Raw genomic sequence first — 21,682 nt, 5'->3', positions numbered from 1 at the left:
GATCCAGCCACTGTACCCTGTCTGTGGGGGCACCAGTTAGGACGGAGTTGCTGGGATAAAGGCACAGGTGTTGCAATTTCGCTGTGGGAGCACAGGTAAAGGCACAGGTACTGAACTGTCTCTGTTGTAGAACAGGTAAGGTGGTGATGTATCGTGTGACATTTCCCCCCTGTCCCCCAGGTGGCAGAGAGAGACACGCATCAGGAACCTCGGGGGGCGGCTGCAGGGCAACGTGGCGTACTACGCCCCCTCTGGGAAGAAGCTGCGCCAGTACCCGGACGTAGTGAAGGTACACGCCCACCTGCGGAGTCTCACCTGAGCGGCCCAGAGTCCTGTGTGCTTGAGGAATCGCAGAACACACGCTGCTAGAAAATACCTTTGATTAACCTTTCCCCCTCCCTGCTTTTCCCTGCTAAATCCTTTACCTGCCATGTTAGGCAAACTGATCCTAGTTGTAAGATTCGAGCTTCAGTGTGCCCTGCTCAGAGTTTGTGGTGCTGTGGTAGTCCTCCCCTCCGAATTCTCCAGCTGACGCTTACTGGTTGATTTTGGTGTGCCGCTTTGAGTGTGCCCCCTGCCTGAACACTGGATATCCTGTCTCACCAAAGCCATTATTTTTTCTTCTATAGTATCTGTCCAGAAATGGAATAAGTGACCTCACGCGCGATAATTTTAGCTTCAGTGCAAAAATAAGGGTTGGTGACTTCTATGAAGCCAGAGATGGACCGCAGGTGACTTGTTTTTCTATCTTGGTTTTTCCTCAGAGTCAGAAAAGAACTGCAGGGCCCAGCCTTACCGAGAACTCCCACTCAGTCCATAATAAGCCATGATAGCTGCCAGCCTAGCCATGACAGCATAGCACAAAGAGGCAGAGAAGAGCATTAATCAGATCACATTGCTTTCACAGGAAGTCATGCTCATTTTTCAGTAGACAGCTGGGGTAAATGAACTGGAGTTAAGTGGTACAGAAGTGTAAGAACTGAAGGCAGAATGTTGCTTCTGGGAGGTAGAGGGCAGCTCGGTCTGGCTCAGTACAGCGCCCCATTTAAAGAAACCATGTATTTGTGCAACTTTGGTATTTCCCCTTGTCTGTAGTTTCATGTGCAAAGTGCAGGATGAACGATCGCAGTTTTTAATCCTGATTTTTATCACATCTGATGGTTTCCCACTGTCAGGCAGAGAGGAGGCACGGGGCTGTCGGTGTGGGGGCACTCCTGACGGGGGTGTGCTCTTGTTCTTGCTCCCGCAGGGTGTGCAGTGGAGTCTGTTGCGGGAGGAGGAGGTCATACCTCGTCTCCTGGCGATGGAGGTGCGGCGGGGGCGTCCCCCGAACTCGGAGCGGCAGCAGTCGGGCGACGACTCCTCCCCCCGCGGCCGCCGCAGGAAGGGCCGGCCCCCCAACGTGGGGGAGGGTGAGCTCCCCAGCACCGCCAGTGCCAAGCTCCTCCGCAAACTGGAAGCCCAAGGTGAAGAGCGCTGCCCTGGTGGTCACGCCTACCCTGCACTGTTCAGAGCGGGGACAGGCATCTTCAACCCCTGAGCGCTCACAGGGCCTGTTGTTATGCCTGAGCTCTAAACTGTTGAGGGTGTTACCTAAACAGGGTTGGCTTGTCTGAATTTACAGGTCTAAATCTGAACGGCAGCTCCGAAACTAGCAGGGTTCTTGTCCTCGGGGCCTGGCATGGCTCCCCCCTGCTGCAGACATCTCCGCAGACTGTCAGCCTGGTAGCTAACGATCGTCTCCCGCTCTCATTGCAGAAATAGCCCGGCAGGCGGCTGAGATTAAGCTGATGCGGAAGCTGGAGCGTCAGGCCCTGGCGCGAGCCGCCAAAGAGGCGAGGAAGCAGCAAGGTACGCAGCAGCGGACTTCCTGTAACGCTGTAAACAAGCCACCACCGCCTACTCCTCCTCCTCCTCTGCCTCTCAGGCCAGTCAGCACAGATGAAACCGCAGACCTGAGCTTTTACTCTTCACTCTCTCTCTCTTTCTCTCTCTCTCTCTCTCTCTCTCAGCCATCATGGCCGCTGAGGAGAAGAGGAAGCAGAAGGAACAGATCAAGATTCTGAAACAGCAGGTACGCTGCCTCTTACCTCCTCGTGCTTTATGCAGCTTTGCTTCTTTCGCAGAACGCGAGCTGCCTGCACCAGCTAGTTTTTCATCTCAGGCTTCATGTGCAGCTTCAAGCAAACAAGTGACGTTCAGGGTCTCCCCTTACAAAGGGAGATCTGAAGAGCAGCTCAGGTCTCTTGAAGGCTCTTAGAAGGAAGTTTGTTCTTTCAAACTGAAAACTGAAGGCTTACCTATGTTGCATTATTGCTCTGCCAGCATATTATAATGCAGCTAACCATTTAATGAAGCAGTTCTAATTCAGTATCAGTATTCTAAAGGGGTATGAAAGAGGTGCCTCATCCAAGATTCAAACTTGCAAGCTTTGGGGTACAGGTTGAGCACCCTAATGGCTATGCCACACTCCCCTCCACAGTTGTTTTATGTTGTGTTTACAAATCCCCTAAACCCCCCCCCCCCCCCCCATGTCCACTCCCCAAATGTGCCCTACAGCGTGCTACTTGCTAGTTCATATGTCATTTTTCTGGTTCATTGCCATCTCCCTTGTTTATATATTGTTTTAATAGGAGAAGATCAAGCGCATTCAGCAAATCCGAATGGAGAAGGAGCTCAGAGCCCAGCAGATTCTGGAGGTACATCTGAATATAGGTTTAACACGGCAGAACTGCTCTGAGCAGCTAAAATATATGCGCTTGCCACAGGCCTGGAGGGTTTGAAATCTAAGGGTCGTTCCTGGATGATGTCATTGGGTTTCTGAGTCTTTCTTGCACATAATTTTACAGAGGACTAACGCTAAATTGGTTTTAGCAGACTGCCATGAAATATTAAGTCCATCTTCACCTCCTCAGACCATGGTTAAATTGTTCATAAAGGATTTTTATGTTCAATTGAAACAGTTTAGCATAAGTAGCTGGAAAAAAGGCTGTTTTCCATACACACACAATTACAGAAGCTCCAAAGTGTTTTAGCTGGCCTAAATCAAATTTGAGTTGACACGCATGGGAAGCTGTCCCTAACAGGATTTCTCACAGCTTGTAATTACATATTTAAATTTGATATAATTTATGCTTTCTCATTTTTTTCTACTGTGCGACTCGCTGGTTGGGGAGTTTCTGTTGTTTTTTTTTCCAGTTGAAGTGGAAGAATATGGTTGAAAATCACAAGTTCTTTGCCTAATAGACCATTATTATAACAGTCAGCAAAGATTATCTTAGCGATCATGATTCTCATGATTATTTCATACCGTAAATGGTTGAATGGTTGATTTCAGTATGTATTAAAAGAATAGTGAAGGCAGTGATATTTTGAATGGAATTAATTGTTTAAACCACTGTACCACAATTGCACACATTAACTGAGTCTTGATTGTGGCTTGTTTTTACTTTGAAAGGGAAATCTAAGAAAATTTCACAAAATTGTTCCAGATTGTTATTCATCTCTGCAATGGGAAAGCTGGTGTTGTGAAAGCTACAAAAACTGAAGAAAACTGGAGAAGTTTTTCACAAACAAACCACAAAAATGAGCACAGAAGCAATTTTACAGTGTCTCATTTCTGTTAACACTACAAGGTTTATTTCTTTATGCTTATTTTGTTGCTGTGTTGTAACTGCTTGCACCTGTGTAATATAGGACATCTTTCGGAATTAATAATAGGCTTCAGAGAGACTGTAATATCTGCTCATTTTGAGGTCAGTTAGCACAAGAGAAGACAATATTGTGAAGTAGAAGGCCCTCAACCACTGTAAATTCCTAGCTCCTAACAGATCCCCCTGCATTTGATTGGCTACCCAAGGCTACCCTCTAACATTCCCTGCTGATGCTACCGATCCAGTTGGCCCTGTAAAGAGAGAGAGGAGTTCTTGGTGGCATTTAATAAACCGGAGAAGGCTTAGCTAAATAAAAGAGCACTCTCTTGCTAGACACTGAAACTGACTATTTCGCAGCGTCTTATTATCGTAAAGGTCCATGCACTTACCACATTAAGCCATTTTAAATTACAGCAGCCAGAATTAGCTGGATAGCCAAGTTTTTTGTTAAAACTAATGGTGATGTGAACTCTGTGGCTAGAAACATGCAACAAGTGACCGCATGTCATTCATATTCTTCAATTAGAACTAGTCAGCTGGGCAGACCCACTGAACCCTTAAGTAGTTAGAGCCTACTGTGTCACACATGCTCTTCATTTTTGCACCCTGTGTGATACGTAAGTTTTCATTACTTACATAAAATGAAAGTACGTCTAGTATAAATATTGGTTCATGACAGTGTTTTATGACATCTGGTAGTCCACTTAAATGTCAGGTATTTGACCTCAAGTGGTTCTGTTACCTGAACTCCACACCTGTCTTGACACACAGGCCAAGAGGAAGAAGAAGGAAGAAGCCGCAAATGCCAAAATTTTAGAAGCTGAGAAACGGATAAAGGTCAGTCCGCATGGTCCGGGACTTGTGAGGAAGTGATTTAATATGAACATGAACTGTCAAAATCGCACAGTTACATATCCACTCTCCTCTTCTGGTTCACTGTAATTAATGCAAAGTATTGGACAGTGTATTAAAAGGGATTTTCTATAGCAAAATATCCCAGGGAAAGTTAACAAAACCCAGGTAAATTGCTTTGCCTTTACAAACATTTGGAATAAATTACTTCTGTAAGGGCTCTCAACTCATTTGGCTAAACTGTCCAACAAAACCCCCTGATTTTTTTTGTTTTAAATACTGACTTCCCAGAAAATGTTTTTTCAAGCTCCAATGAGATACCTCTTTCAAATGATTAAATTTAAGGCAACATGCTGACAACCTGTGAGTATTTTACAGGACATTGTCCCGGTATTTAAGTAAATATGCAAACACACGTTCATCACTGATATAGGGAGGACAGCGCCTCAAATCTGCGCAGCCTCTCTGGGTGCGCACCCGCTGATTCAATTATCCTGTTATGAAATCGGCACAGAAAGCTCGCTTGGTGGTGGTGTTAGCTCGGCCGTGGTGTTAGCCGCTTGTAGCAGTGAGAACGCAGGTGTGAGGTCTAACCTGTCTCTCTCTGTCTGAAGGAGAAGGAGATGCGCAGACAGCAGGCTGTCATTCTGAAGCACCAGGTAGGTGTCAATCACTGCAGACTCTCGTTAATGAAACTGGTTTCTTCTTCAGTTTAAGTCTTGTGGAAATATGGGGGTGGGCTCTTTGTGAAGACTTACCGGTTTATTAATATGCTCTTTTCTCTGTTGTTAATTTCCATACTTTTGGTATTGGGGTTATCTTTGGGTGGGCGGGTGCTCTGATGAACTTGGTTTTTTATGACTCTGTGATTTCTGTTTCATAATACTTTGCCAACTCTTTCTGCCAGGAGTTGGAGAGGCATAGACTAGATATGGTATGGGTATGTTTATTTTTGTACATCTAACACCGCATCGTGAATTGGTTGTGATCTGGTCGTCATACCAATGCATACAGTGTAGCCCTGGCTGTTCTCACTCTACATCCTTCTGCATGGCTTTACGGCAAAGTGCATTGCATTCATCCGCTGCGTGTGCTCCTTGGAGACAAAGGACTCGCCCCCGAGCGGTCAAACCGCGTTCATCTCCCTCAGATTCGCTCAAAGGTCGCAATGCATACCCGTGGCGTGAGTGGACACCTGACATGAAAACCATCCATCACATGTTTTGTTTTGTTGACGTTGTTTTTGAATTAATTGTAAGTGCTTGAACTGGAGCCCAGGTGAAATGTCAGTATCTGTCCAATGAGCTGCACCTCCTCCGTCCAATCAGACCTCTGGCTGCCACCCTCAGCCAGTCGGTTGCCCTCCTCCTCCCCTGCCGAGCCAATCACACGATCAGGACCACGTTCGCTCACCCATCAGCCATTTCGTTCGATGTGTTGTGTGTCGTATTTGAGTTCCTCCCCGCTGCACCTATGCCATACCCACCAGTGAAACCATGTCGGGCCAAAAACAGGCAATGCCAGCATTGCCAGAAACCCATGCCATACTGGATCTAGCAGCACCATGGAAGAAATTATAGTTTCACTGCCCACAGGGCAACAGACAGCTAGGTTTTCAGGTCTTGTAAGAACCAGCTTTGAATTGGTAAAAAGTCGATGTTTGAAGCATTTGAAATACTACTGTATTTGCTGAAAAGGGCATTGGAAATGAATGTTATTCACTTCTCCATGTTTTCCATTGCCTTCGCAAACAACCAAACTAGCCGTAGCAACCTGTAGCGTCACCAATAGCCCGGTTTTCAGTGCCCCGTGTTACCTTTAGTGGCAGGTACAGAGCGATCGCCCTGGACTAGCCCAGCCAGCTTTTTGCTTTTTACCTGGCAGCTTATGGAGAAGCAGCAGAGCTGAGCGCAGCTCTGGGCCTATGCTTCTCTCTCTCCAGCCTGTCCTCACCTCTGTTGCTTTCCTGTTTCGCTTTTCGGTTGTCATTTTTATTGCCTCCTACACCTTAACCCCCCAAAAAAACATACATGAACCCGGCCATTTAGTGACGTAAGATGTCTTGTTTGTTTGTTTTTTTGTTTTTTTTTTTTGCGCCTTATCTTGCTGCTAAATGTGCTTCTGTTGAGCTGCCACGTTTAATGTTGACGTTGAGCGCTTTCTCCCGGCCGGCGTGGCCTCTGACCGCTCCGATTCTGTCCTGCTAGGAGCGGGAGAGGCGCAGGCAGCACATGATGCTGATGAAGGCGATGGAGGCGAGGAAGAAGGCCGAGGTGGGTGATTCATGGACCGGCCTGTTTCTCCTTGAAACCGTCACGGGCCTCTGGTTCCCAGCTTCCCTCTCTCTCTCTTTTTGTATTCCAAAATAAATGGACTGTGAATAAAACCGTGGCTGAGCCCCCCCCCAGCAATTTTTCTTTGAAAGCTGCATGTTTTCTAAGCAGGCTGCGGTGCTTCTCCTGACTCGTAATGGCGTAGTCCTTAACGTGATTGTGTCCGCCGCCGCGGCGATGGCGGCGGCGCTGACGAGCCTATGATCTCGCCCCCCCCAGGAGAGAGAGCGGTTGAAGCAGGAGAAGAGGGACGAGAAGCGGCTGAACAAGGAGAGGAAGCTGGAGCTGAAAAGGCTGGAGGTGGAGATCGCCAGGGAGATGAAGAAGCCGAACGAAGACATGTGCTTGGCCGACCACAAGGTGATCACACCCGTAATCAAGTGACAAATAAACGCCCAAGCAAATTACATTATTTCCTCTCCTAACCCCTTATCCAGAGACACTTCTGTAGTTCACACATCATCCGTTTATACAGCCAGATGCTTACTCAGGCAGTTCAGAGTGCCTAGGCTCTGGGTATGACATCAGAGTTGAACCGGCTGTGCCACACTGCTGCCCAGTATTGTGAAGGTGCTTCTTGGAAGTGTAGTGTGTCACTGTTCACAGTTTAGCACAGGAGACTAGAGCAGTCGGACTTAACTTAAGGCCTTAGAAGAAGTGGGCCGTTCAGGGAACTGGCTCCAAGAAATTACCTACTGCCTCACCTGTGTGCAAGTGTTGAGCAGTAAGTGTTGAGTGGATGGCTGGTGTAATTCACTGCAGTGATGTCACAGCAGACATGACCTCATGGCAAGGTGACATTTGAGGACTCCGTCTTCAATATTCCAGCTCCCCTTTCGATGCCTGGGTTCATAGGCGGTATGTTAGAGTGTGTGTTGCAGTGACAGGCGTGAAGAGAAATCTGGCACTCAACATTGAACCCCGCATTTAATCTGAATGCTGCCATCTAGTGGCTGTCAGTAGCAGCGCATGATGAGAGGCGATTTCTGAAACCCATATCCTCAGCGTTTCCAGAAGACGGAGCTTTGAGCTTATGGATTTCAAAGCACTTCACGAGGAGGATATGAATATCCTGTCTTTCAATTCAGTTTCTCACAGCGGGTGACCACATGGCTCTTACCGTCAGTGCTGTAGCGGAACAGCTAGAGCCAAGTGCTAATAGAATCGAAAGAGGTGGAGTAATCCTCACTTCTTTCCAAACAAATCCTCTTTAAACTACAATACATGAACCAGCAGAACCAACATATATGTATTTGTGTGTATGTGCTATGATTTCATAGTGACGTCAGTAAATATTCACCAGTGTAAAATTGACAAGGTAAAATTTGTCAGCGATATACCTGTACATCTCTATAATTGTGTACTCTGAGCAAATACAATGTGATATATATGTAGAGCAGGGCAGTGTCAGGAAAAGGGCTCGTAACCAAAAGGTTGCTGTTCGATTCCTCGCTGGGGCACTGCTGCTGTGCTCTTGGACCAGGTACTTACCCCAGAATTGTCTCCAGCCAGATAAATGGATGAAATGGTAACCTGTGTAAGTTGCTCTGGGTAAGAGCGTCTGGTAAATGACAACAATGTAATGATGTAATGTAGTGCCAGTGTTTCACCGAAGCTGTCCCTCCTCCGCCAGCCTCTGCCGGAGCTGTCCCGGGTGACGGGGCTGGTGCTGCCGGACGGCAGCTTCTCGGACTGTCTGATGGTGATGCAGTTCCTGCGAAGCTTCGGGAAGGTGCTGGGCTTCGACGTGAGCGTGGACGTGCCCAGCCTGGGCGTGCTGCAGGAGGGCCTGCTCAACGTGGGAGAGAGCATGGGCGAGGTGCAGGACCTGCTGGTGCGCATGCTGTCCGCGGTGGTGTGCGACCCGGGGCTGCCGCCCGTACACAGGGTGAGATGCCCCGGCACGACGCACGGACATACGCGCACGCACACACACACACGCACTCACCCCTACACACACAAACACATGCATATGCACACATACACAAGTGCATATACACAAGGGCATACATGAACACATACACATATATACACAAACACATACACACATAAGCACACACACAAACTGACATACATACATAAACAGACCCACCAAGATGGGAATTTTGGCTAACAAACCTGTGAGACTCACTATGGACTTCTAACAATTTGATATTATAATTCTGAGGTAAAGATGGGGAAAGAAGTGGGAATCAGTTAAATGTCAGTCTTCATCTTAAACATTTTGATAATGTGTGTTCAGATTTGTACAGCCCACAGGAGTGGGGTAAACCCCGTTCCCCTCTCTTCTCCAGACAAAGACAGCGCTGGGCGACCACCTGACCAACGTGGGCATAAACCGGGACAACGTGTCGGAGATCCTGCAGATCTACATGGAGGCGCACTGCGGGGGCACGGAGCTGGCCGAGCTGACGGAGAGCCTGAAGACCAAGGCCTTCCAGGCCCACACGCCTGGCCAGAAGGCCTCCATCCTGGCCTTCCTGGTCAACGAGCTGGCCTGCAGCAAGAGCGTGGTCAGGTAATGCCCCACTCCGCTCCCTCACCTCTGCCTGCAGTGATCCCTCCGTGCCACAGGGGGAGCTGCCGCACTCCAGTGACCTCAGTGATCCTCTGTTGTGTCAAGATGTGCCATTCTTTTGTCCAAGATGTTCTTGAGTGTAAACATTTCATTGCTCTTGTGTCTTTTTTACTGACTTGCATTTTTTACTGCCTTTCACACACGCAGTAAAACATTTGCACAAAGTTAGCAAGATGTTTTCTTTACACCTGCACATTTCCTGTCTGAATGCGCTTAACACACAGGACTGCTGTTTTTGTAACAGAATGTTGGTGCGCTTTGTGCTAAACAAGGTTTGTTGACATGTGAACAAAATCTGAAAGAGGCAGCAATTTCAGCCTCATATACATGTCACAATGTGCTGTGGTAGCAAATGTGTAGGAGGCAGCAAAAAATGACACAAGAACACACCTCCTTACCTCCACAACTTAAATAGCACCTGGAACTCCTTAGCCAAACCAGGAAGGAACACCAAGTGTGAGGTCCTTTATATTTATTGGCAGTTTATAGCTATAGTGACGGTAATCATTAGGTCATTAACCATGGGGGAAAAAGGTCTGTACTCATACATACAAACCACCTGCATGCTGTTTTAAGGTCTGAATTCATGTTAACACCTGCACACTGTGTTAAGGTCTTATTTATTTGTGACAAACAGCCTGTGTCATTGTCCTGTAGGGGGTTGTGGCTTTAGGCAAAAGAGGAGAAAGGATGGGGCTCTCTGTCCTGTGTGAAGCCAGAGAGCTCTTGCTGTTGAATGGCCTTTATACATCAGTAGTGAACTGCTTGTTTCGAGAGGATACTCATATATGTGGGCTAGCATGAGTGGTACCAGGATTTCAGTGTCAGACAGACATTGAGAAATGGACACATGGATCAGGTCTCTGACAATGTGAAAAACCCTTTAAGATACCTGCAAACACTGGTAAAGTCCTGACGTCTTTGACACACAATTTTATGGTGCTTCTAATCAACTGCTCTTCAGCCAGAGAGCTTGTTAAAATGGAAGCTTTCAGAAGCGTTTCCTCTTATTAAACAGTAGTGTTTTCTGTCTCCTAATGACACCAGCTTTCAAAAGCAAGTGTTTATCCAAATGGATAGCTCAAACAGAACCCTCTCATTCGCTGGCTGGCTCAGTAAGCGTGTTTGGAGATATCGAGCAGTGCTTTTAAAGCTTGAGCACCTGTTAGCTTCCCAGCTCGTGTGCCCACTCCTGGTGAGAACGTCCTCTCCACTGAAAACAGGTGACTCTCCATCATCTCTGATGCCTGTGCTGTACAGATACAGCCTCGGTTTTATCAGCAGTATCCCTGATCAGACCTACCGACGTGTTAAATATTCATCCTGAAATAAACCCCGATGAAATGGCTTGGAATGATCCGCCTCTGGTTTATTCATAGGGGTTTACATTTTTAATACCACTCACACAGGTACTCGGATCAGAAGAAAACGTTACACCACAGAAAGAACGTCTTCATCTGCAGATCAAAGTTTTTCGCAAAAAAGCATATGACAATATGCCGTGAGTGTCTTTCCTGAATCTTTTTTTTCTTTTTTGCAGTGAGATTGACAAAAACATTGATCACATGACCAATTTGAGGCGGGACAAGTGGACGATTGAAGGCAAGCTGCGCAAGTGAGTGGCATCAGTACTCATACTTACTCATGCTCTGGAATGATCATGGCCCCTGTTTCAAAAGCTCACTAAGGAAGAAGCTCACACCTTTTCATATACACCTGGACCTGTTCTCTGAAATACTCCAAAACCATAGTGTAGCATACTGTATACACAGTTTGAACTCAGTATCTGTTTTGGGTTTACTGTAAAGTAAGCACTCGAAAAATAAATCCATAAAGTGTCCTGTTGAAAGGAGCTACAGAGAATGAAGCTTCAGTGCGCCCTGTTAAACACTGGACCCTCCCACCCTCCCCCTCTCCCCCTCCCACCCTCCCTCTCCAGGCTGAGGAGCGTTCACGCCAAGAGGACGGGCAAGAGGGACACAGGCGTGGCGGGCGAGGAGACACAGGCGCTGGGCACGCCCGCTTCCGGGCGTAAACGCAAGAGGAAAGGAGGGGACAGCGACGAGGATGAGGACGAGGACAGTGACGAGCAGGGTGATGAAGACGAGGATGAGGAGGAAGAGGCAGTGAAACGGGGGAAGAAGGGAGACGCGTGCGAGGATGAGGTCAGTCTGAACGGTCACACCCCTATTACTATTAAAAATCATCTTAGAATATTAATACCATATTACATTTCACTGTCCTCCACCTGTCTGCCAAAGTCACAGGCTCATCTTCCTATTATTATTCATTCTACAATTAATATTATCATATTAATATTATATTGTATTTCAGATCTGTCCTCCACCTTTCTGTCAAAGTCACTAGTTCACCGTGCTCTTGCCAGTATTATTAATATTGTAAAGAATTCTATTTAAACACTGTCCTGCACCTTTCTGCTGAAGTAACAAATTTACCTTTCTCTTATGTTACACTTATATTAGAGCGGTAGCTTTGTAGGCATTCTCACTTTCTGTCTGTTTTAAATTTTATTGGTAACTGGGCTTATCTTGCAGGATGAGGGAGACCAGGCGGCCAGTGTGGAGGAGCTGGAGAAGCAGATAGAGAAGATGACCAAGGTAAACACAGAGCATCGTTACGGGGACTCCTCGCTGGGGAGCTGTGGGGAGGTGAGGAGGAGGCCAGAGTGGCTGACGCTGCTGTGTCTCCTCTCCAGCAACAGAGCCAGATCCGCCGCAAGCTGTTCGAGGCGTCCCACTCTCTGCGCTCCATGCCGTTTGGCCAGGACCGCTACAAGCGCCGCTTCTGGGTGCTGCCGCAGTGCGGGGGCGTGTTCGTGGAGGGGATGGAGAACGCCGAAGGTGAGACCCGAAGCTCGGCCCGCGTGCCGCTCTCAGCTCTGCGCGGGTCCCTGCTGTGTGTGCCTGATCTGTGACGGTGTCCCTCTTCCCACCGCAGGTCCGGAGGAGGCGGAGAAAGAGAGGGAGAGAGGGAGGAGCGCGGAGGCGGTGCAGGTAAAGGAGGAGGTCCCCGAGGAGAATATGGATATCAGCCTGGACGTGAGCGTCGAGGGCGAGGCGGGGGCTCCCGACGAGGCCAAAGAGAAGGACCCCCCGAATCTGTTCCTGCAGAAGCCAGGATCTTTCTCCAAGCTCAGCCAGCTGCTGGAGGTGGCCAAAATGTCCCCCGAGCAGGACGGGCAGCCTCAGAAGCAGAATGGTGGATCGGCCGCGGCATCGCCCCCGGCGACGTCCCCCGCCCCCCACGGCGACTCCCAGACTCCGTTACCCAGCAGCCCCCAGCCCGCCCCCACACAGCCGGGTGTTGGTGCCACGCCCGACCCCGCCGCCCCCCTCCCCGGCCTCCCGCCGCTGTTCCCCGGAGACCAGCTCCTCCGGGTGCTGACGGAGAAGAGTGGCCACTGGTTCAGCCTCCTGCCTCGCTCCCCCTGTGATGACTCCTCCCTCACCTCCGCCCCCACCCCTCCGGCCGCCTCCCCAAACCCTGCCTCCGCCAGGCCCAAATCCCCCTCCTCATCCCCCACCCACCTGGCCACCTCTGCCTCGTCCAGCCCCCACAATGCCATGGGGCTCAATAACTTTGCATTATCAGCTCTCCAGGTAGGCACCCCCTCCCTCTATGTCCTTTATCATTTAGGTATTTACTTTGATGGGTTTTACCTCCTTGAAAACTGCTTCTGTCATCAGAAATCTGATAACTTTTGAAGTGCATGGAATTCATAAACTAGATCCTTAATGAAGTAAGAGTTGTTTGTTATACTGTGCTAGTCTATTACTAGTTCTTGAAGCCTTGATGAACTCCCACACTCACCACCTCACCATTTGCTCACAAACATGCACCCCCTGTAGGTAAAGCCTGGTGTACACTTAATGGGTTTACCCTTCTGTGCCCCCTACAGTTAAAGCCTGGTATGAACTTAATGGGTCTGCCGTTCTGCGGTTGGCCCAGCGGTTTGATGAATCCAAACCTGCCCTTCTCCGGTGGCTCTCTGACCCCTGTGCTGGGTTTGGGGTATCCCTCAGTGGAGGGTAATGGCAACCCTTTCCTGGCTCCGAGCATCTCCACCAGCAAGAGCGAGTCCCCCGTGCCCCCCAGCGAGAAGCCCCCGTCTGCCGCCTCCCCTGCCGTGGAGGTGCCCAAACCCCAGGACTACCCCTCCCCCCAGCCCATCCCGGAAGGTGAGTGCGCGATGGCGATTTGCTCACAACATCACTGGAGAGGGAGAGCGGGAATTTTTCTGTAAAAACCAAACAGTATGTGTGCTGCTGCAGTCCTTTTGTGGATAATGAGCAACTTAGACTGCGTCTGCGGGTGTGTCCTGCTCACTGCTGGCCCCTGCGTTTGGGAGCTCTGCCGCTCACTGCCGGCCCCTGTGTTTGGGAGCTCTGCCGCTCACTGCCGGCCCCTGCGTTTGGGAGCTCTGCCGCTCACTGCCGGCCCCTGCGTTTGGGAGCTCTGCCGCTCACTGCCGGCCCCTGCGTTTGGGAGCTCTGCCGCTCACTGCCGGCCCCTGCGTTTGGGAGCTCTGCCGCTCACTGCCGGCCCCTGCGTTTGGGAGCTCTGCCGCTCACTGCCGGCCCCTGCGTTTGGGAGCTCTGTCGCTCACTGCCGGCCCCTGCGTTTGGGAGCTCTGCCGCTCACTGCCGGCCCCTGCGTTTGGGAGCTCTGCCGCTCACTGCTGGCGCCTGCGTTTGGGAGCTCTGCCGCTCACTGCCGGCCCCTGCGTTTGGGAGCTCTGCCGCTCACTGCTGGCACCTGCGTTTGGGAGCTCTGCTGATTGTGCTGATCGTTGCAGAGATGCTGGTGGGCTGGTGGAAGGTGGCGGACGTGGAGGAGCTGAGGTCGCTGGTGAAAGCTCTGCACTGCAGGGGGGTCAGGGAGAAGGTCCTGCAGAAACAGATCCAGAAATACATGGAGTACATTGTCCAGGCCTGCGCCAAGAACAGAGACGGTAGGTCCACTTCATATGCCCATCTGCCCAGCTCCTAAGCACACTACTGTTACACACTGATCTGCTATACACAGTAACCAACTGAGCTGTTGCACACGGTAACCAACTGATCTGTTACACATGGTAACTGGCTGATCTGTTACACAGTAACCAGCTGATCTGCTATGCACAGTAACCAACTGAGCTGTTACACATGGTAACCAACTGATCTGTTACACATGGTAACTGGCTGATCTGTTACACAGTAACCAGCTGATCTGCTATGCACAGTAACTAACTGATCTGTTACACACGGTTCAGAATATGCTGTCTGGAGAAATGAACTCCTGTACTTCAACACACCACTGTGCATGAGCAGAGCCAGGGAGAACAAATTTTATGTCACTGGGTGTTAATGGCGCCCCAGCAGCCAGTGGTGAGGTTCCCAAAGCGTTGCGGGGAGGTTTGATTGAGTGATGTGGTGTGACAGTGCTGATTAGTCATACCCCTGTTGAGTGCAGTTAAACCCTCCGACAGTCTGAACAGATTAACATGGATCTGCGTGATTAACATCACCACTCAATCTCCTGCTCCGTCGTGAGGGAGACGCACGCTGCTGTTGTTTCCTTTGAGATGTAGCCGTTTAGTTGCGTTGTTAAAAGCCGTGTGGTGAAGGTCCTGCTGATGCTCTGATGCTGACATACGTTTGAGGAATAGCGAGCTGCGCATTAGAGCACGGTGTGAAGTCTAAGCCCGCTGCAGCGCCCCCTGTTGGAGATACTGATTGTTGAGTCACCTTCCCATGTTCCCCCTCAGCGTCGGCCATCGATGTGACAGACATGGAGGAGAACCAGGTGACGGCAGAGACCGTGGAGAGCTGGTGTGTGGAGGAGCAGGCCATGGAGATGGACATCGCTGTGCTGCAGCAGGTGGAGGAGCTGGAGAGGAAGGTGACCTCCGCCAGCCTGCAGGTCAAGGTGAGGCATCATTGGAAGAGCTGGAACAGTGGAGACTGTGTACAACATTACAATGCATCATTGATTCACCTAGCAGCTGGTTTAGCTTACAAGTCATCCTTTACTGAAACAAGGCTGACGTATGCTGCTCAAAGCTTCCCCAAAAGCAGTGCCCCACCTGGGAACTGAACTGGCAACCTTTACAAGACCTACCCCTTACTGCTGTTCCACACACAGAAAGCTGAGGAGGACCTGAGATGCCAGCAGGGCTTTTATTTTACCCACAATTCCCTCTGCAGGGGTGGATCTATCCGGAGCCTCAGTCAGAGAGGGAGGACCTGGTGTACCACGAGCACAAGCCGGTGACTAAGCAGGGCGTGGCCGGGGAGAGAGACGCCGGCCCCGAGCGGGAGGGGGCGGAGTCTGGCGGCGTGGCACGGCGCGTCAACAACCCGCTAGATATAGCAGTAACCAGGCTGGCTGATCTGGAGAGGAACATCGAGCGAAGGTATCTGAAGACGCCCTTAGGTACCACCATTCAGATCAAACTGGATAATGTGGGCACAGTCACTGTGCCTGCGCCTGCACCATCCAATAGTGAGGAGGGGGATGGGTAGGTCATCCACATTCATTCCAAACCTCTTTCTGCTTCTCTGCTGACTACAGCCCTCTTTCACTGTCTTGCCTGTCCCCCCCCCCCCCCCCCCCCCCCCCTGCCCCCCCACCTCCTCCCTTCCCTGCCCCGCCCACCTTGTCGGACTCCTTTTCATTCGGAGTGGTCTCGTTGCGTTCGTCCGCGGTGCCACGTGGTGTCCTTTCTTTGGTCGTTTTCGGGGTCTCCTGCATGGTGCACTGGTTGCGCTGGTCTCCGTGGTGTTTGTGAGCTCCTCTCCGCCCGCCACCCCCCCCTCACCCCCTGCCCCCCCCCCCCCCACGTGCCCCTGAATGTGCGAGGCATGCGGCCGCTTCCTGGGGCAGCTGCTTTCACGCGCTGGTCTTGCACCCCTGTGGCTTGTCTGTGCCTTGCTGGTGCTGGGAATGGTTGTGAATTCTGTGGTGTGGTGTGATGTGACTGGCGGGGGAGAGCTCTGACCCCTGCGTGCCCCTGTCTCTCTGCCCCCCCCCACAGGGGCGAGGAGGAGGCTGCCCCGGGGATGAAGGTGTGGCGTAAGGCCCTGAGTGAGGTGCGCAGCTCCGCCCAGCTGGCCCTCTGTCTCCAGCAGCTGCAGAAGTCCATCGCCTGGGAGAGGTCCATCATGAAAGTGGTGAGTGCGTCCCGGCCCCCCTTCAGAATCCCACCCAACACCCCCCCAACCCCCCCCCCCCCCCCCCCCGAGACTCACGGCTGTGCCGGGAACTCTCCTCTGCCTTTCAGTACTGCCAGATCTGCCGGAAGGGCGACAACGAGGAGCTGCTGTTGCTGTGCGACGGGTGTGACAAAGGATGCCACACCTACTGCCACAAACCCAGGATCAGCAGCATACCGGAGGGAGACTGGTTCTGCCCCGCCTGCATATCCAAGGTACCTGCGGCCTTCGGGCACTGCGCACCTGACGACCATTCAAAGTGCAACACAAACTCGTATCGACATCAAACCCTGGTCAAATATGTATTTGAGGTATTGAAAATGCATTCAGATGCTTTATATATTTGTGGACTAACAATAAACAATAACAGCTTCAACATTCATGTTTATGGAAACTACTTCACACATTTTTAATTAGATAAGAATTGCCAGGGTAATAAGAGAGTGTTTGAAAGAAATAAACAGCACTGTCTGAGAGTGAACAGAAAATGCAGTTAGCACTTTGTGAAACCTAAATATGAAAAGTTTTTAAATATATACTGTATAGTTTAATACAATGCAGCTCTGGCCACGCAGAGCTCTGACCTCTGCTCTGATGTTCCTTGTTGGTGATCACGTGAGGCCCGTGTTCAACATGGCTGTTTTGTTTCCGTGACGTTCAGGCAAGCGGTCAATCCCCGAAGAATAAGAAGCAGCCGAACAAAACAGGAGCAGGAGGCACAGGAGGAGGCGCAGCGGGAGGTGCGGGAGGAGCGGCGGGAGGAGCGGCGGGAGGAAAGAAAAGCAGCGATGCGAAACGGAGCAAGAAGCCGCCCGCGGTCGGGGAGGTCTCCGAGGACGACTCCGCGAGCGCGAGCGGCACGCCGAAAAAGGGGGCGAAGGAGGCCAAAAAGAAGAAGGGGGAGGAGTCACCATCTGTGAACCCTCCCAGGCAGGAGAGCCCCGCCGGCGGCAAGACCACACCCCGAGACAACAGCAGGGACCTGGCGCTGTGCAGGTACAGAGCAGGACTGTCACACCTGGAGATCTGCACCACGATTAGTGCTTAGGAAATGTTTGTGTGGCCTTGTTTTGGCTTGTTATGACCAGTTGCTTGTCTGTAGGACCTCCCATATCCTGACTTAGTGTTTAGCTGGATGAATGAAGTCTTTGAAAAACCTTATTGCTGGCCACTGGCTTGGTTTGTGCTTTATACTTTACTTTCACACAAATGTTTTCTCAGGTAGCTTTTCTACTTTTGGTCAGAAATGTAAAAATATGTCACATTAACATGGAACGAACAGAGATATACTGTATATTTAATGACAATGTACAGTTTACCTCTAACTGGAAAAAATAATGCTCTTTTAAACAACATGGAGCTCCATTCAGAGATATACTGTATGTTTAATGACAATGTACAGTTTACCTCCAACTGGAAAAAATAATGCTCTTTTAAACAGCGTGGAGCTCCATTCAGAGATATACTGTATATTTAATGACAATGTACAGTTTACCTCTAACTGGAAAAAATAATGCTCTTTTAAACAGCATGGAGCTCCATTCAGAGATATACTGTATGTTTAATGACAACGTATACAGTATTTCTGTAAGTGGAGACTGTTCTGTCCCTGGCTCCTTGCAGCAGTATGGTGAAGAGTGTACTGTAGCTGTTTGTAACCCGTGTGCGGTCATTTCCCTGTACCCCACAGCACACTCCTCTCTGAGCTGGAGGGTCATCAGGACGCCTGGCCCTTCCTCACCCCCGTCAACCCAAAATCTGTCCCCGGCTACAAGAAAGTCATCAAGAAGCCCATGGACTTCTCCACCATCCGCGAAAAACTTTGTTGCAATCAGTGCGTATGATCGTGTATTGGGTGTCTGCGTCTGCCTCTGACATTTTTGTAACACATTAAAAGTCATAATGAAGGACTAAGTCTGCCACTTAAACTAATTAAACAAATTACTACAGCTAAACAAGGATGTGTTTCGCAGACGTCTTTGTCACAGTGGCAGTGGCTGTCACAGAGGTTTCATGACATCCTTTCTTTTCCCTTCCAGCTACCAGAACCTGGAGACGTTCATCATCGATGTCAACTTAGTCTTTGATAACTGCGAGAAATTTAACGAGGACAATTCCGACATTGGGCGGGCGGGCCACAACATGAGGAAGTTTTTCGAGAAAAGGTGGACTGACCTCCTGAAGACGAGCTAAGCCTGCCTGCGTGTCACCCGTGCTGCCCGGGACCAGCCGTCTGCATTTCACTGAGAACAGAGCACTTGAGGAAAGCATTGTACTCCAAATTTCCAAGGCATGAGGTTCAAATCCCTCCCCAGGAACCAAGGCTACTAAAAAAAAAAACAGTTACTTAAACTGACGTACAAAGCCAATCTGGCTTGAACAGGGAAACAAATACACCCAAAGAATTTCAGACAAGGGTGACTTAGTGCAATACATTTTCTGATAAGAAATCGCACTGAATTTACAACCATTGGAGCTGTTATCGGGAAAGAACACTTTCCATCAGCTACCTGTAAATATATAAATATATTTTCTTTTTCTTTTTTTTACCTTACCATTAATATTATAGTGAATGTATTTAATTTGAATTATTTATGAGTAAAAAGGTCCAGTCTTCATTTTCTATGAAAAGGAAGAAACAGCAAAAACTGCTTTAAAATTTAAATGAATGTTTGTTTTTTTTTTCTTGTATTTTTTTCCAAGTATACAAAGCCAAGAAAAAATGAATTGTTTACACGGTTCCATGTATACGGAGCAAACTGTAATACTGTAAAGCTGCATTTTATGTATAAAATTACACGTTCTTGCATCACTTAGTTGCAAAAGACAGTGAGACAACAGTGACACATATGTATATACTGTCCATGAATGTTAATATTAATGTGTTGTTTTGAATATGTATGATGTGTACATATTGTTTCAGACACCAGATATTGTTTATGCCTTAGAGCGACTGTAGAATTTTATTTTAGTCTTAAAGTGATGATGGACATGTTGCTTGTACAGTACATATCCTCTGCAAACACTGTGGTCTTTTTAATCTTGGTAGTGCCTACCTTTACAGCAGGGTGTAGGGGATACTTGGTTTTGTTTCTTGTCTGTTTTTTTCTATTTTTTTATATATAATTTTAACCCTCCCAGGCCTCAGATCCTGACATAATCATTTTTATCCACATGAACTAGATTGCGACACACAGTATTTTTCACAAAAGCATTTTCCTCCCTCTGCCTTGTCCCAGCCCCCCCAGGACAGAGGGGCATCGTAGCCGTTGTGTTTGAATCTTCCTGTGTGTCGTGGCCTACTGGAGGCAGCTAGAACAAATTTCATTTTTTTTGTACCTGAGTGAGAGTACTTGAAGTTATTTTATTTAAAGATATTGTGGAAAAAGGTAGCATTCTTTTTGTAGGAGCATTATTTTTCACTAGTGTGTGCGGCACGGATCTAATAAAAAGATGTTTTTCAACCCAGGATCGAAGTGTATTTCTTTCCAGCCTGGACCATGTGATGAGCTTCCCGGTTAAAACTATGACTTGCTTACCCAACGCCGCTTGTATGCATGTAACTATGAAAGCTATCTGAGGAAGGCGAAGTGCTGGTCAGCAGACGGAACTTGCAGAAGTTGGACATGCCTTCTGCAGGTGCATGTTTGGAAGCTACAAAGACGTGTGACATGTTATGGCGGTGTGCACAGCCAAAATCTGGACTGGCAAATGGGGTTAGCCCAGGTGGTGTAGGCTGTATGAGTTAGCAGCCATTTTAAATTATCCGTCAGTCAACTAAATGTCAGCTCCTCATTAACAGTCTGCTTCACTGCCTTGAAAATTGTTATGCAGAATCAATATACCATGGTCTAATTACAAGTTTATGCACTATTTTAAGAAATATCCCAGTGAGCAAATAAAACTGCAGCTTTTGTGACTGCAAATATTGAGTATTAAGATGAAAGATATATACCTTAGGTAATAAAAATATTCAGTAAATATGAACTCACTGCTGCAAGCCTGTGTTCCCTCCAGACCACTACACTCTGCTACCAACCGCATCTGGTGGATCCAGAACTTTCTCTGCCATCGCCCCCTGATGGTGGAATGAACTTCCACACTTCATCCATTCTGCCAAGTCCCTCTCTGTCTTCAACTGAAGACACAGCTCTTCCACTCTCACCTGAAACACTACCACCTAAAGGAATTTCTCATGACTCAAAACCGTTTCCTACTAAACTATAAAATAATCTAATGGTTTAACACACTCGTTATTGCTGCCAGCTAGCTTGTACCTTGTCTGGCCAACCACTGAAACCTAGTCATGCAGGGCTTCTAACATTGTTGACTCCTTATGGTTTTTTGTGTGCATTGTACTCTACTTCACATGTAAGTTGCTCTGGATAAAAGCATCTGCCAAATGAACAAATGTAAATGTCAATATGAAGACAGATGTAATCAATAGAGGTAGTCCAATGGCATGAATGAGACAGCAGCCATCTTGTATTTAGATGGGGCCTAAATGGTTATAAATGTGGAGGATTGCACACTGACTCCAGCAAAACTCTTGTGAAGTAGACCGGCACGGAAGTGTTCCTTATCAAATTGAGGTAAAGGAGTCCCATGGTAAGTCTAGTACATATATGTCTGGGATCATTTTGTTCAAACTTCTCTAAATGTTCCTCTTCAGACTATTACCTCAGGGGCCCATTAGGTCTGGCATCTTGTAGGAGAGAACCCCAGCCTATTTATTTATTTATTATAATTATTATACAGATGACCATTGTTTTGAAGTCTATGTGGAGAATTAAATGAAAATTAGTTCTGTAGGAAATATTGTTGAGTAAATATAATGGAGTGGCGAAAGCACACGTTATTACGAGTATCTGAAAAGAACAGAAGCAGTAGTTTATTTTTCTCATTTACAGGATAGCAATAACTGCATCGTAGCCTGTGTATGACCCCATATACTATAAGGCCTCGTAAATGAAAAATAATTCCGAGCGTAAGTGTAATATTATATTAAGGTCTGTAATCTTGAATTTCATCATAATTATGAGAAAACAGTTA

General features: G+C 48.5%; 1 protein-coding gene across 12 annotated transcripts in view; it reads left to right on the top strand.

Annotated features, from left to right (window-relative positions):
* The window catches only part of LOC118789307 (bromodomain adjacent to zinc finger domain protein 2B-like), an 80,130-nt gene extending 61,038 nt beyond the window's left edge, over positions 1 to 19,092 (top strand). For 3 of the 12 annotated variants that reach the window (XM_036545654.1, XM_036545652.1, XM_036545653.1), the window contains 27 exons: positions 181 to 289; positions 630 to 731; positions 1,250 to 1,466; positions 1,759 to 1,851; positions 2,013 to 2,074; positions 2,634 to 2,699; positions 4,425 to 4,490; positions 5,120 to 5,164; positions 5,413 to 5,445; positions 6,713 to 6,778; positions 7,058 to 7,198; positions 8,472 to 8,726; positions 9,133 to 9,356; positions 10,957 to 11,031; positions 11,356 to 11,581; positions 11,972 to 12,034; positions 12,133 to 12,277; positions 12,375 to 13,036; positions 13,336 to 13,615; positions 14,233 to 14,388; positions 15,184 to 15,344; positions 15,623 to 15,936; positions 16,453 to 16,588; positions 16,699 to 16,845; positions 17,292 to 17,626; positions 18,321 to 18,464; positions 18,670 to 19,092. In XM_036545654.1, the coding sequence (XP_036401547.1) occupies positions 181 to 289; positions 630 to 731; positions 1,250 to 1,466; positions 1,759 to 1,851; positions 2,013 to 2,074; positions 2,634 to 2,699; positions 4,425 to 4,490; positions 5,120 to 5,164; positions 5,413 to 5,445; positions 6,713 to 6,778; positions 7,058 to 7,198; positions 8,472 to 8,726; positions 9,133 to 9,356; positions 10,957 to 11,031; positions 11,356 to 11,581; positions 11,972 to 12,034; positions 12,133 to 12,277; positions 12,375 to 13,036; positions 13,336 to 13,615; positions 14,233 to 14,388; positions 15,184 to 15,344; positions 15,623 to 15,936; positions 16,453 to 16,588; positions 16,699 to 16,845; positions 17,292 to 17,626; positions 18,321 to 18,464; positions 18,670 to 18,823 (4,477 nt within the window). In that variant the 3' untranslated portion in view covers positions 18,824 to 19,092. The remainder of the gene's footprint in view (positions 1 to 180; positions 290 to 629; positions 732 to 1,249; positions 1,467 to 1,758; positions 1,852 to 2,012; positions 2,075 to 2,633; positions 2,700 to 4,424; positions 4,491 to 5,119; positions 5,165 to 5,412; positions 5,446 to 6,712; positions 6,779 to 7,057; positions 7,199 to 8,471; positions 8,727 to 9,132; positions 9,357 to 10,956; positions 11,032 to 11,355; positions 11,582 to 11,971; positions 12,035 to 12,132; positions 12,278 to 12,374; positions 13,037 to 13,335; positions 13,616 to 14,232; positions 14,389 to 15,183; positions 15,345 to 15,622; positions 15,937 to 16,452; positions 16,589 to 16,698; positions 16,846 to 17,291; positions 17,627 to 18,320; positions 18,465 to 18,669) is intronic. The other 9 variants (XM_036545664.1, XM_036545655.1, XM_036545659.1 and 6 more) reach the window with 9 other exon arrangements.
* Positions 19,093 to 21,682: the final 2,590 nt, after the last annotated feature.

The sequence above is a fragment of the Megalops cyprinoides genome, chromosome 14 (assembly GCF_013368585.1).
Source record: "Megalops cyprinoides isolate fMegCyp1 chromosome 14, fMegCyp1.pri, whole genome shotgun sequence".
NCBI classification, from domain to species: Eukaryota; Metazoa; Chordata; class Actinopteri; order Elopiformes; family Megalopidae; genus Megalops; species Megalops cyprinoides.
The sequence above is the reverse complement of the archived record's forward strand: the minus strand, read 5'-3'. Positions and strand labels throughout refer to the sequence as shown.